The 13693-nt window shown below is 42.8% G+C and overlaps 1 protein-coding gene across 3 annotated transcripts in view; it reads right to left on the bottom strand.

The window, feature by feature from the left end:
• LOC132904536 (heat shock 70 kDa protein cognate 4-like) overlaps positions 1-13693 on the bottom strand; it is a 59358-nt gene that overhangs the window by 5501 nt on the left and 40164 nt on the right. Inside the window, exon 1 of one of the 3 annotated variants that reach the window (XM_060955137.1) lies at positions 359-631. The exons of the other annotated variants lie outside the window; for them this stretch is intronic. Coding sequence (XP_060811120.1) covers positions 359-560 — 202 coding nt within the window. The 5' untranslated portion in view covers positions 561-631. Of the gene's footprint in view, positions 1-358; positions 632-13693 lie in introns of those variants that run through there. 3 annotated transcript variants of the gene reach the window in all.

Here is a 13693-nt window from a genome sequence, read left to right as displayed (position 1 = left end):
AGTATCTCTTAATTTTGTTTTTTTTTTTTTTTTTTAGAACATTTTGCTTAGCTTCGTTTTAGTCCTCAAATATAAATCAGTAGTCTTTTAGAAGAAATTTGGTTTATCGTAATTTCACTATTACAATCTAGATTCTGGAAAATTTTAAAAACTTCAAAATTTGCGATTTGTGAAACGTAATCTATAGCGACTTCTCCCTGTGGCTTTTACGTATTATAATACAGTGGTTTAATGAATAAAATTATCAAGTAATCCATCCGTAGACTATCGGTAACTGTACGCCTATGGTAATAGCAAAATTAAGGAAGTCTGTGATTAAGAATTAAACTTTGACACGATCATCGAATTATAAGCCTACCAAAGATCGTGTTCGTGGGATTCATGGCTACTTGATTCTTGGCTGCATCACCGATTAACCTCTCCGCTTCGGTAAACGCCACGTAGCTCGGTGTAGTGCGATTTCCTTGGTCATTAGCGACGATCTCGACTTTTCCATTGAGAAATACGCCGACACACGAATAGGTTGTTCCCAAATCAATCCCTACCGCCGGTGCTGTCATTGTAAACCCGATGAAATTTGGAAGAACGAAACGAGAAAACTGGATGCAACGACAGAATAATCGCTGCTTGACTGTTCTGGTTGTGCAGTCTACTGTCTTCTTACGTACGTTCAATGCTGCGTGCGATTGAGCTAAATTGGAAAATGTCCCCTATACTTGTAGTCACTTGAGTTACACCAATGGCAGATAAAATGCGACGGAAAAAAGCGTACTATTTATCGAAGGTTGTAAAAGTGCGCTCTAGACATCATTTTTGTCTTGTATATTTAACGTGGTGTAATATTAAGAGGACCTTTTGCACCGGTATCTTTTCTGTTTTACGATGATGGTATTCTTGTGCTTTCAAAAACGACTAAAATATTCAGGAAGGCTGACGACGATGTTGAAAAAAGAATCGAGTTGTTCACCTTCGTTATGAACTTGGAACTAGGAAATCAAGATTGGATGTACCTTTTCCATGCAATAATTCAAGCAATTAAAGACAAGAAACGACTTATACTTTTCAATTTCGTATCTTCCTTTGTTGTAGTTACTCGAGATGAAAGCACTTCAGAATTTTCTTCTTCCGCGGAGAATCGAACGTCGCGAATCTACGATTCGTAACATAGCTGGAGAAAACCTTATCACACAGAACGTTTCACGCTCGACGAGAAAGCGTTGATCTCGGTATTATCAGCACGCCATGGGTGTGCCAACTTGACTTTTGAAAGGGAGACTTCTTCGGTCCGATAATCAGGCAATTACCGGAGAGATCGATCGCGTCGTTCGTAAATTTCGCGCGTTCAACCGCGACGCGTCGATTCCCATCCACGACGCGGACAGACGCCGTGATTCGTGACCAGGGTTTTGAATTGACTCCGCGTCTGTGATGCGTACAAAGAGACACGCTGACGGCCTATCTCATTTATGGCTCCCTAATAAACTTCCCATTACAAGCTTCTACCGCGATGATCGATAACCCTGAATCGAAATGCAGACCACGCGAAGCTTCGGGCAACCTCCAGCGTGTCTTTTCAAAGCCTCAAACAATGTCTTGGTAGTTTTAAGTTCATTCGATAATTTTAGTGAGAGAGCGTGTGACTGTTTTTGAAAATCGAGGGAATAAAGTTTCGTCTGGCTACGTTACAAAGGTTTCACGATTTCACAAGAAAGGGAAATATTCGAAAACGTCGGAAGAAAATTGATGCTGAGAATTAATTAAGCGACACGGGCTCTTATCGGAACCGGAACACGAGCATACGAGGAAGTTCCGCCCCAAGCTGGTCCAGCGTCGTCGAGGTGGAGCTTCCACCAGAGCCCGATAAATTTATCCCGAAGGGGAGTCCCAAATGCAGGATGTGACGCGTTAATTTGCTTATCCTTTCCCCTACGAGGGTGAACGATGTCATAATTAATGACTATTCCTAACGACAAACCTTGGACGCTTACCAGATGAACCCACATTACTTAAAACTTTTGAGACACCACAGATCCGAGAAAATTGCAACAGAATTCAACAGAATCCCTTGATACAAGAGTATATGAAACTGTAAGGAAGGACTATATACTTGGCTTGCTCCACTCATCAGGCGACATGTATTGTATAACGTACAATAGTAAATAACATGTTGCGGCTAAAAGTTCGTGTAAAATCGAAGTGAATCTAAGCTGTTACGACCAATTGGACTCGTATTCCTTCCATTTGCTCTCTCTCTAGCTCTACACAATACTAGACTTCAGCCAGAAATCAAAACTCGAAAGAAGAGACAGAAACGCGACGAAAGCAGAAGAGAATCGAAGAATTGAAGGCAAAACGAGATGGTTTAGAGTTTTAGAGGATGAAGATGGCGCGAAGGGGAGGTGACGCGAATATCGAGATTGGATCGGGGCGGGAGTATGTGTAAGCCTCATAAATATGTCGTCAGGCCGGTAAACAAGACACGCGAAGTCGGTACAAGCTGTACGTCCGTTCATGGTGTATTGTAGAATCGTTCGGTGGCCGCGGTCGTGGAGATGGTCGGGTACCGCGACCGGGATTTAAAGCCGGGAAATTTATCGTTTCGCGAGGAGGCGGACAGAAGCGACGAAAGGGATGAAGCCAGAACTGCGAGGAGATAGAAGGAGGGACGAGGGTGAGCGATGTACACGAATGAATGCGGCGAGAAAGCGCAGAGAGTGAAGGAGATACCGAACGATACAAGCCAGAGGAAGGAGGAAAGAGTTTCGCGTACAACGAAAACCTCTGGCAGACTACCGAAAACCGGTCGTTTCCAATCCTGCCTCTCATCCCACGATCTGGCCGTGATTCAACGATCGTTCCGTCGACTCTTTTCACCTTGGCTACCGTTCCTCTTAGCATAGATGCGTCGCGTTCCGAAGGAAACCGCGATTTTCACCCCTGTTACAAAGTGAAACCGCCGATCATCTAAATGGACCTTACCAGGATCTTTGTCTTCTTTTATAAATGCCCCGTGATTCTGTCTCGGCTGGAAAAAACTGATATGGACGCAGAAGACGATGATTTATTTCTGTGGAATCTTTGGATTTAAGGAAACGTTGGGATATTATTATATTAAGTTTGCGTGGCTAGAGTATATTTGAAATTTATGCATCATCAATCAATTATGTTATATTACCGTGTGACGTTGCGATATTAGAGGAAGCAAAGAGGGCGAAGGATGCGTTTCGCGCGGGATCTATTCATCAGTGGACTCATCGGTAAGGTTACCTAACAGCTTTGCTATAAACGTCAAAGTAGTAGGAAAACATTCTCAAACGACTATTTCTAAGAATTATGTTTTCAATATCCATGCTGTAGCAAGGATAACTTCCTCGATATAATACAGAGTAAAATATTCCAAGGTGACAGTCAATTCTACTTGGATTCATAATGTACTTCCGTTCCTTAAACCGCAATAACTTGACAAGACGTTTAAGGAACAAAACTAGTGTATCACGTGGCCTCATCGGAGAGAGCATCCGTTGTGCAACGACTTCACGAGGCCGGTAATCTACCGCGACGAGCGGCGACGATTGTCATATTTCTCACCGGATAATACATATCGTAAATAACAAGGCTGATATTGAATGAGAGAAAAGTGGGAACCGGTTACAATATTTTCAGTGCATCGGCAGGACCAGCGGGCTGGCTCGAGTCGATCGGCGCTGGTCAGAAGAGTGGCGGTGAGCGGATCGGGAAGGGCGGCAGGGCAACGGTGAGCTGCAACATTTCGAATATAAGTTAGCCGGATATTGTTCGGCGCAGGGCGAATGGTAAGGGGCTTAGCAGCTCTGAAGCAGCGGCCAATATGGTGGTTACATGAGGATGAAACGATATAAATCCCGAAACGCTTACAGTTATTGCAGATCCAGCGTAATATCCACTCGAGCGGCGGTCCGACGACCGGCCGGTTTACGCGGTAATTCGCCGATGACAGCGTCGCGATAAAATGAAATCGGTTCGCGGCTTTTATAACGACCGCGACGCGCTAATCCCTTCGCCGGCAAAGTTGACACGGAACCTATTTAAAATGAAGCAAAAGGCGAACCAGAAGTATACGTTTGGTTTTTTTTATATAGAAAAATATATACGATATAAATAAATACAACTTCATGGTACAGTAGAAGAATCACAGTAAAATAATTATCGGAAAATGTGACGACACTCTTCAAACTTCAAGACTACAACAGTGATTTATCTTTCAGCTCTTCGTTTCCTGAACGATCTACTAAAAATAAGAAACGCAAATTGTTGGCTTTCCGATAGAGATTATCGCATCGTAAAAATAGATTCTGATAATCGATGGAAGACAGACCGAAAGCACGAAGACCTTAACGACGCAGCACACGATCGAAATGAAATAAAACAGGCTCGAGATCGATCCCTGTCTCGACTATGTTTCTGCTCGAAGCCAGCCGTTATTTTCTCATCTCAGTCTCGTAAGTCATAAATAATATGCGACGATCAAATTTTCGTCACGGTTTCCAAGATGTCTGAGTGCAAATCCCCTCGCGAAAGACGAAACGGCTCGACGTTCCGATCTTCGCGCGAGATCGTATCGAGTGTCGCGCCGTACCGAAGATACACGTCCTGACAAACCTCATATGGTATTCATGAAAACTGCGTATTCATCAATGAGATGATCGTCGGATCCTGGATAAAAATCCGGCTCGACCACCGAGCGCGCCGTTACGCGCGCGTTACTTCTACTTCCTCTTACCACTCATCCTCTACCGTCAGCCCCGTGGTTGGCCTTGTCTGCCGGAATATTCGAGCTGGCAAGAAAGAACATTTCTGTCAAGGGTGGTGGCGTGTACGTGGGTGTACGCGGATCGGCGTGTGCGTTATTTGTGTGAGTTATTTCACACATGGCGGCCGATCGATAGGCATCGCATTGCATTCGGGGACTCTCTGTCGCCTCTACGCTTCTCTCGTTTCTCCCTGGGTACACCTACCTTCGCGCAAGACCCGCGATAGATAATATGTCCTTCTGTCTGGATAGCAACGATCGCTTATCGTTCCACGTGTCACTGGATGTAAGAGACACGGTAGGAATCATACGGTCCTTTCGAGGACATCGTCTCAACCAAACAATAGAATTTGCAGAAAGAAATCAGAAAGTTTAACGACAAGGTTATACGAGTCAATCTACACAAATATTGTAAATAATTACTTGTTGATTGCACATAAAAATTGCAGGAAAAACATCAATTACGTGAATTACATTTCGTGATTATTATAGGGAATTATCGTTACATTTAGTATATTTGTTAAATTAATTCAACAACGCTCCACAAATTTCACCGAGCAAAAGTTTAAATTGTCGGCATTTGTATATTTTAAACGAGCGATTCAAATTTTACGATGACACGCTCGTACGGATTCCGATGAAATCCCGAGACCATAAAATTCGAAACTCGTTCAATTTCTTTTTAATCGATTTATTCACAGGTTCCTAATCAATCGATTGAATTTTCATTTTATCGTGGGTCAGTAGCATTTTTCTTGATGCAGGATCGACGCGCGCGATCTTTGAATCTCGATGATTCGCGGGACACGCGAATGAAACGCGACCGATATTTCATATAACCGGCGCGCGATCCGTGGCGTTGCTGCGGTCGCATCGTTAGGTTCGGCGAAATGAAAATACGACGGCTGTCGTTTACAGACACGTCGGACGTCCACCTGGACGTGATACGGCCCGGTATAATTAATCCTTCGCTAGCAAAACGCGCGTTATTGTGTCCCGGTAAGTTGTGACAGTAAATTACTCGTCAAGTCTAGCGAAGAGCAAACATTTCTCTCCGCGTTGATCCTGCTATTTCGGATCGAAATTACTTGTAGCCGCGTGTCCGCGAAACGAACGGTGCGGCTTAATAAAACGTCAGCCAGGAGAGCTGCGTATTAAATGGTAAATACATAGTATCGTGCACTGGTTAAGATATCTGTACTTTATGCCGGGCAACAAATGTCATTTTCTGTTTATCTTTTCCATTTTTGTAGTCAGTTGCTGGATATGGTTGCAAACAATACCAGAGAAGGAGAGGAGAAGAGTTATAAAGAATGGCATGTAATTGTGAATAAACTAGAAGTGGAGGGAGAGAAACTTTTTGTCTTTACGGGATTCGTTATTTAAACTGGATCGAGTTCCGAAGACTTGTAAATACGTCTACGTGTACGTATTTTTTTATATGTATTCTAAAATACTTTCTTCGTCAAATATAACAATGTGCCGTTATTCTTGTGAAATCTCGTTGAATATTCAACAGTTTATTCGAGCGAAACTCTAACATCCACCTGTTCTTTTTATAACCTACCTCCTCTCTCCTCCTCAGATTACCCCAATCATTTAACAATAAAACCCTCGATAACCGCAACTCTATCCACATCGACCGATCACCAGCCAATTAACCGCTTCCATCGGCGATCTCGGCATCCACGAGAAAACTCTAACACTACCTCTCTCTTACTTACTACTCGGAAAAGACGAATCGCGAGAGGGAATCGTTGCAGTCGATCCAATTTTCCCCTATCTTACCGCAGCAATCTACAGGTAAGCGAATCCATCAGACGTGAGCAAGCATGTCGATCCATTAATTCGTGCATCGAATGCAGGAGCCCGCGCGATTCCCGGTCGCCGCCGTGGCCGTCCCTTAATGGAGCACCGAGTTATCGGTGAAATTTCCAATAAGACTCGGTCGGTGGAATCATCCTGCCACTTCAGTCGGCACGTACCCGCGATCGCCGGAAGACGGTTTTGACGCTTGCTTACAGTGGCGAGGAGCGGCGGACGTAATGTGCCAATAAAAATGCAAAGTACGGCCCTCCTTCGCCGCGCGCGTTGCTCCTTCTTCTCTTTTCCTGTCCGTGTGCACACCCCCGAGGGGATGGGCTGCCGCTCCCTTCTCCGATTCAATGCTTCTCTCGCGAGACGAGCCGCTCGAGAGACGCTTCGCGAGAGTGGCTGCGAAACAAGCATCACGAGTGGCCCGACAATACGGCTCGCAGTTTTCCTCTGGTCGGCAGTCTGGCGTTAGAGGAAAGTAAAGTCGTTGGGAAATTGTTATGGACCCTGCTGTACAGAGAAATGGGAAAATGACGTCTTGTTTGATAGAGATTGCTAGTTCAATGAGGTTGAGTTTGATATTAAAACTTTTGTGCGACAAGGAGAATCCGATTCGTTTATTTTCGGAACTTATCCGGTTGGCCAGTTATCGAGAAGGGTACACGTGTTCCTCTCTTCTTCGTCCAGTGCGAGTGAGATACGAATACCTAACGCATTTACGTATTACGTCAGAGCCCCTTTCCAAGAAATTAGTTCCAAGGATTAAAGGAGTTGCCGTAACAAGCAGCTCCACTTTCTAAAAACCAACTAAAAATCAATCAAATTCATAAGTCTCAACTAATATTTTTGTAGCAATGTATCTTTGCACTTACGCAAACTCTACTGTAATTTTAGTCCAATTGAATAGTATTATATGGATTACCGAAAGCTTTGGTAATTTCGTGGTGGTATTAATACTTCCTGTAGATGCGATGAATTACATTTGAAGTTGGTCGTCCTATTGCTGTATACGAATCGACATTTTCAGCACTGATTAGTTGAATCGTCATTACGTGGACAGGTATACGTCAGATTCTCGTTATTTACACAACTACGGTCAAAGTATCTCGACGATATTATTTTTACTGTAAATAAACGGATGCTAATGAAGTGTCTCTGGACGAACACGGTACGGCGCAGAGCTGCATAGTTTGCGTAAACGTAGAAAGGTTAAAAATGTTTTCTTCTCTCGGCGAACGCTGCCTCGACCCGTTGATGAAACCGATCAAATGGCAATCGGGCCGCGCAACGATTCGTCCGGAAGATAATACATCAATCAGCAGTTCAATTAGCCGCAAAACCGGAATATGGTTATCTGCAGCGATTATCCCGCCGCTTCTGTTAACGATCGGGTTCAACATAGGTCAAAACGAACTGATTAGCTCGTTGGATGCAATATTGTAGTTGAAAGAAAAAATGATCAAAGACGGGGGATGAAAGATACGATCCGCTTAACCCTGACCCTAGGTGGCCTATCAAGTAGTATTCAAACAGAAATCTCCAACTACCAGAGTAATTTTACTTTTGATCTTAATGAATAGTCACTTATACGCAAGATATCGAACGTTTTATTCATAAAACAAACATGTAAACGCAGGACCTTCTCAATAAAGAATAAAATTGATTCTAATTAAAATACACATGTTTAATTATTCTAATTTAAGGTACTGCAGTACGATTTCAACGTAGGTGGTCTGAGAGATTTTTACCAAGCGTGTGCATACCATAGCCGGTGCAATACGATCGCATCGAAGATGACCGCATAGTTGCATATATCTTTGGGAACTGTATGAGTGTGCGCTGGAGAGGAGGAACGAAACCAAAAAGAAGAAAGAACAGGCAGGAGGAAAAAATGGTTACTTGTTACTTATTATTTTTCGTTCACATAATGAGATTTCGTATTCAGACGAGTGAATTCAGTCGGTAGTAGTTCAACTGATCGGACATTGACTAAAATTTCGCTCAATTAAGTGGAGTTGAGATAAATGAAGTACTATTGTACCTTCGGTACATTACGTACGCATTTAAGTATCTTTGTAAATTTGTATAAATCTATGAAGGATTATAAAGGAGACACTTCGCGTTTCACGAAGTAAGAACGCCCACTGCTCAGCTATTTATCTTTGTTCAAGGCGCTTATGTCTTTTAAATTCTGCCCCTTCGTGCCTATAAAAATGGCCAGAGGAAACGTTCAACCGCGTCGACTTTCATATCCTTTTACGTAAACTAGTAAAAAGACATTATAATGAGGGCTTATACGGATCTCCGCCTTAAATTCATTCGTACCACGCGATTACAGGATTATCCCGAGTGGACTACGCCGCCTTCTGTAACCAACATCGGATTTATAACTCTAATGCCGGCGATAGAATAGCATTAGTCGTGACGTTGGTTAAACCGTTACTCTATTCGCCGTACGAGCATTTCGTATAAGACTAGGTCGAAGATACTAAACAAACAACGAAATCACGTTACAGTGTATAACGAATCGGAATGCCGAACTAACATGACCGGAGAAAACGGAGCAACGAACTAACATTTGGAAAATAGATCTACTTTCTGTAATTAGGTTGGTGGGATATTTAAACGCGTTATGATACTCATCCTAGTTACCCTTTGGAAAGTATAGCGGGTGAGCATGAAGTTGCCAGGACTCGCCGCTCGCTCGTAGAACAAGCTGAACAGACGCGTTTCTGTGCGGGACAAGTTACAAAACGTTCGTGTGCACGCATGCATACACACATAGCTGACACCAACGTACGTCATACGTGTGCGTGCGTTACACGAATATAATTAATTACACGGTTCCGTGCAAGTTCTTCCGCTGAACCGCGGGCGATGTATAACATAGACTTAACATCTTACCGAATTTTCTATTACAATTTAAATATTAGTCGTAAAAAGAATTTGTTATATTTTATATGACACGGAGCTGGAAATTTAGCAATTGCACTCAAATCATTCATTGGATCGGGATAACGGACTTTGAAAAATAAGAGAAGAGAAACGTGGAATAACTAATTCCACAGTTTCGATATGGATGATTAACTCGTTTACACGCAATCAGGTAATTCAGGTTCAGGTTTTCGAAATAAGCGCAAAACGCGAATTTTTAGCAGGTAGATAATCATACGTTCCAGTTTGCGTTCCACTGGTTACGTTGGTCATTGCTTTCGCGTACGGAGAATTCAAAAGGCCGGCCATCGAACAATATAACGGACTTTCATCGACAAAGGGTTCGCCTGTTGAGATGTCCCATTGTACGTATTTGTACTATCTGGATGCAATCGATCCATTGTCCGGCCTTGATTGGTGAAATTAACAAAGACAGATGAGCTTTGCAGGGTTCGCGATGAAACCCGGAGTCAAATTCCGCGGTGGCGTATTCTAATTCGATTTAATCCGTTTAAAACGCTTTCAACGCGTTCCACGAAGGTATTCGTCGAACGAGAATAAAGTTGCACTAGTTTCAACGAGTCCTTACACACCAATTTAACGTAATCGGTTAACGACGTTCATACAACGTTTCGAGAACATGCCATTGCAATTCGTGCAACGATCATAAAACGTAGAGCTTTTACCGTTTAAACGGCAGTAACACATAATTGACACCGAATGCACCAAATATGTTAAAGCTGTAGATTTTGGGTATACATATTTTTTTGCTGTTACTAAAAACATTCAGGCGCTTTTGGCAAAGTTCATGTTAATTTTCGCTGAAACAGGAACATGATCGTGTCTTTCAGAAGTCAAATTAACTAAGTGCGAGCTTCTGTTGTACCCAAGTACATAATTAATACAAAGAATCGTAAATTCTCAGACGAATTTTGAAGAACGATATTTTCATACCATTGCTTCTTTGTAATTTTCATTTTGTGAAGTTGATCGGTACCTACGTGATACGGGTTAATAGTTAATAACTCTGATCTCTCACAAAAATCGCTCGCGTAACATGCATGAAACTAAGACACGTAAAGATAAAAAAGCAAATGAATGGTATAAAATTGACGAAAGGTGAATAGACGATGAACAAATATTCTGAGAGGTGTCAGAAGGAAAGGGACAATGTACATATATTCGTCGATATTTATGTGGTAGCCGGTGCGACGAAAAACAGGCATCCTCTACTTTCATCTCCCACGGGGAATACGAAAAAGAGCGACAGCCAACGAGTGGCCGTAAAAGACGGATAAACCCCGGTGTACGAACCGTTGAAATAAATGTCAGGAGTTAGTTACTGCCCGTAAAGTGCACCGCACTCGTTGTTCAGCGTGCCGCGAACTTAGCGTTCCACGTTATTCATCTTTTTCTCTATATCGCTAGCCGCGACTCCGTTTCATAATTTATGTCGCGTTTAATGTGGATTTTTACGTAGCCAGCCGACAACACCTGTATAATTGAATTTAAATGCAGCCACCGCCGTTTCCGGCGACGCGCGTCCGCCGTTTTATCTTAACCGACGCGTCGCGCCGCTTGCAACATCGTACCCGTTCGCAATTAGAAATCGCTGAACACCGTTACGATTATTCTCGTTATGTCGTTCTTGGCAACGCGGAATGGGAATTTTACACCGTACGATATTACAGATGCAGGTGAGTAGGATTTTATGGAGAAGGTCGATACCATGATTTCTAGATCGAAAAATTAGTGATCGTCAATTGGTAACTTTACCTTGAATTTCAATTGGCCTAATATCATCGACAAATGAGTAGTTTTGTTTAGAGGAAAAGAATAAAAAGTTAAGAATTTCTCGTGAAATTGAAGAGTAAAAATGAAAATCGTAAAATGCCGGTAATGTTTACTCGATGGAAACAGAGGAAATAAAATAAGCCTGAAAATAAGCAACGAACAATACCGAACAAAAGAAGACTAACTACTGTACTTTGCTCGTCAAACAAAGAACGTTGTATTTACAGGGAGAATCTGTAATACGTGACATTCAATGAAATAGGATCCTCATAATAACTCTGCGACATGAACGAAACTCGTAATGATACGTTGCGCCGAGGTGACATACCCGTGAACGGAATTCCTTTGCGCGTGGTTGCTTCCGGAAGCGGTGGATGCAGGTCCACCTCTCCTACGTTGCCTTCCGCCACTTACATTCGTGTTCTCTCTGGATACTATCGATGGCGAACTCCTGGTGCGTGTAACAATAAACGTTGCTTTTAATCGAGATTGTCCGATAAGCTAAGAGATCCACAAATTTCTTCAGTTGTCCGTTTGACTTTTTATACTTCCTGTTGGATCAAAACGAACGCAAATTCGTGGCAGAGACGATTTCGATCTTTGACCAATTGAAAGCGTGGGAAAACGATGCAACCATTTTATCGTTATCGCGATATTAATTCGTTGGCGTAAATTCGATATTTTCTCATTTTGGAGTAAAATTGCTGGATTTGCAGATTACGGGAGTAAAATTCAGCTTTCAACGCGGCTAAGTTCGACGAGACCCTTTAGCTTCGCGTACGCAGTCCGGTAATTAGGAGGGAATGTAATTGCAAATTTCTAGCGTCGATTAGCATATCGCGTTGCGTAGCGGTGGTTATTAAAACGTATTAAACGGGAGGAACGAAACTGTGTTTAATGAGGGTCGGGTATTTACAAGTTATCCCTTTTTTTCTTATGCATCTCTGCTGTAGCATTATAGCCGTGGTATAGCCATGGTATGCCAGAGGTGGTATCGCAAGGTGAATTATTGTTGTACAGCGCATCGGCTTAATGAACCAAGCACCCCCCATTAAGTATTCTTCGAATCAAAGTGGAACACACAAATGGCTCGTCTGCACGGAGGCTAATTAATCGTAATGGACAGAATGGATGTTACGACCCGAGTATCGCGGCCGGAACGTGCTAACTTCTAAATTAATTAAAATTACGCGGCTTACGCGGTGGTCTACCGGTAATAAGACGTTCTTTGGGATATTCCGCTGGAAAATTTTTTGCCTGCGGTTACGTTTCCTTTCGAAATTACATCCTAGTAAGGTATATCTGATAACTACTCTAACCAGTCGAATTATACACGGATTTCTCTTGTACGAGTTTAACGTTAACGTAAACCGCTAAACGTTGCGAAAGTTTGATTAAAATTACGCCGTGTAATATTCCACAGCCATCCAAATATAATTCAATTCAATCCACGTGCTTCCGAGATGTACATACTTTAAACGCCAACGATAACACGTAACGTACAAACTAAACACGCACTCCATCGCTAATTCGCCAAAAGCGTCAGCCTCGGAATCTCTGCGAATGAAAACCGCAAACGCGTTCGCAAAACCGCCTCGACTAGTATTTTCAGATACGGAATCAACGATAATCGTCGCGAAGTGATACGACCTTTGGATTATATAAGCCTAGCTCGCGCGAGATCAATACGAGGGTATTGGCGAGAGCCAATATTAACGATCTCCGAAATATGCCGGTAAATATTTGCCCGCCATACAGGCCAAGTCTACTCAAGGATATCGTATATGCGTTGACGGGGGTTGCATGGGCGCGCGCGCACCCTCGTTTGTGTTTGTACGCGCGACGCGATCGGCTTTCGGCGTCAGAACGGCGGATGTCGCCGGTCGATTCGAACGGAATATGCCAGAAGCGATTTCAACGGGCTTCCACACCGTAATTGATTCGCAACGGTTATGTCACGTCGATGAGGAAACTGGTTGCTCGCTTGGCCGCTCGATCGCCTAATCGTCCGATCCTCCGCCTGATCCTTCGACTTTGCTCTTCTTGCTTACACGGTTGCGTAACTTGTCGCGCGAATTTTACATCCGAGCGTTCTCATGTTCCTGACGAAAAGGTAAATTGCACAAGAGGAATCTTAACAATGCTATTTAATGAGAGAATTAAGATCGAATTATGATATAAGAAAAAGAATCCTGTGCACGCATTACGAATACACGTGTGTTGGATAAATACAGTATGGCATAATAAAGGCAGGAATATGTCAAGGTCGACTTTATTTTTTTTTTTTTTTTAGGAGTACTGTATGTGTTTTACGATATGTTGGAATAAAATGCACGTTGCAATGGAAAATAGCAATTTTCT

Source organism: Bombus pascuorum, chromosome 2 (genome assembly GCF_905332965.1).
Source record: "Bombus pascuorum chromosome 2, iyBomPasc1.1, whole genome shotgun sequence".
Taxonomy (NCBI): Eukaryota; Metazoa; Arthropoda; class Insecta; order Hymenoptera; family Apidae; genus Bombus; species Bombus pascuorum.
The sequence above is the reverse complement of the archived record's forward strand: the minus strand, read 5'-3'. Positions and strand labels throughout refer to the sequence as shown.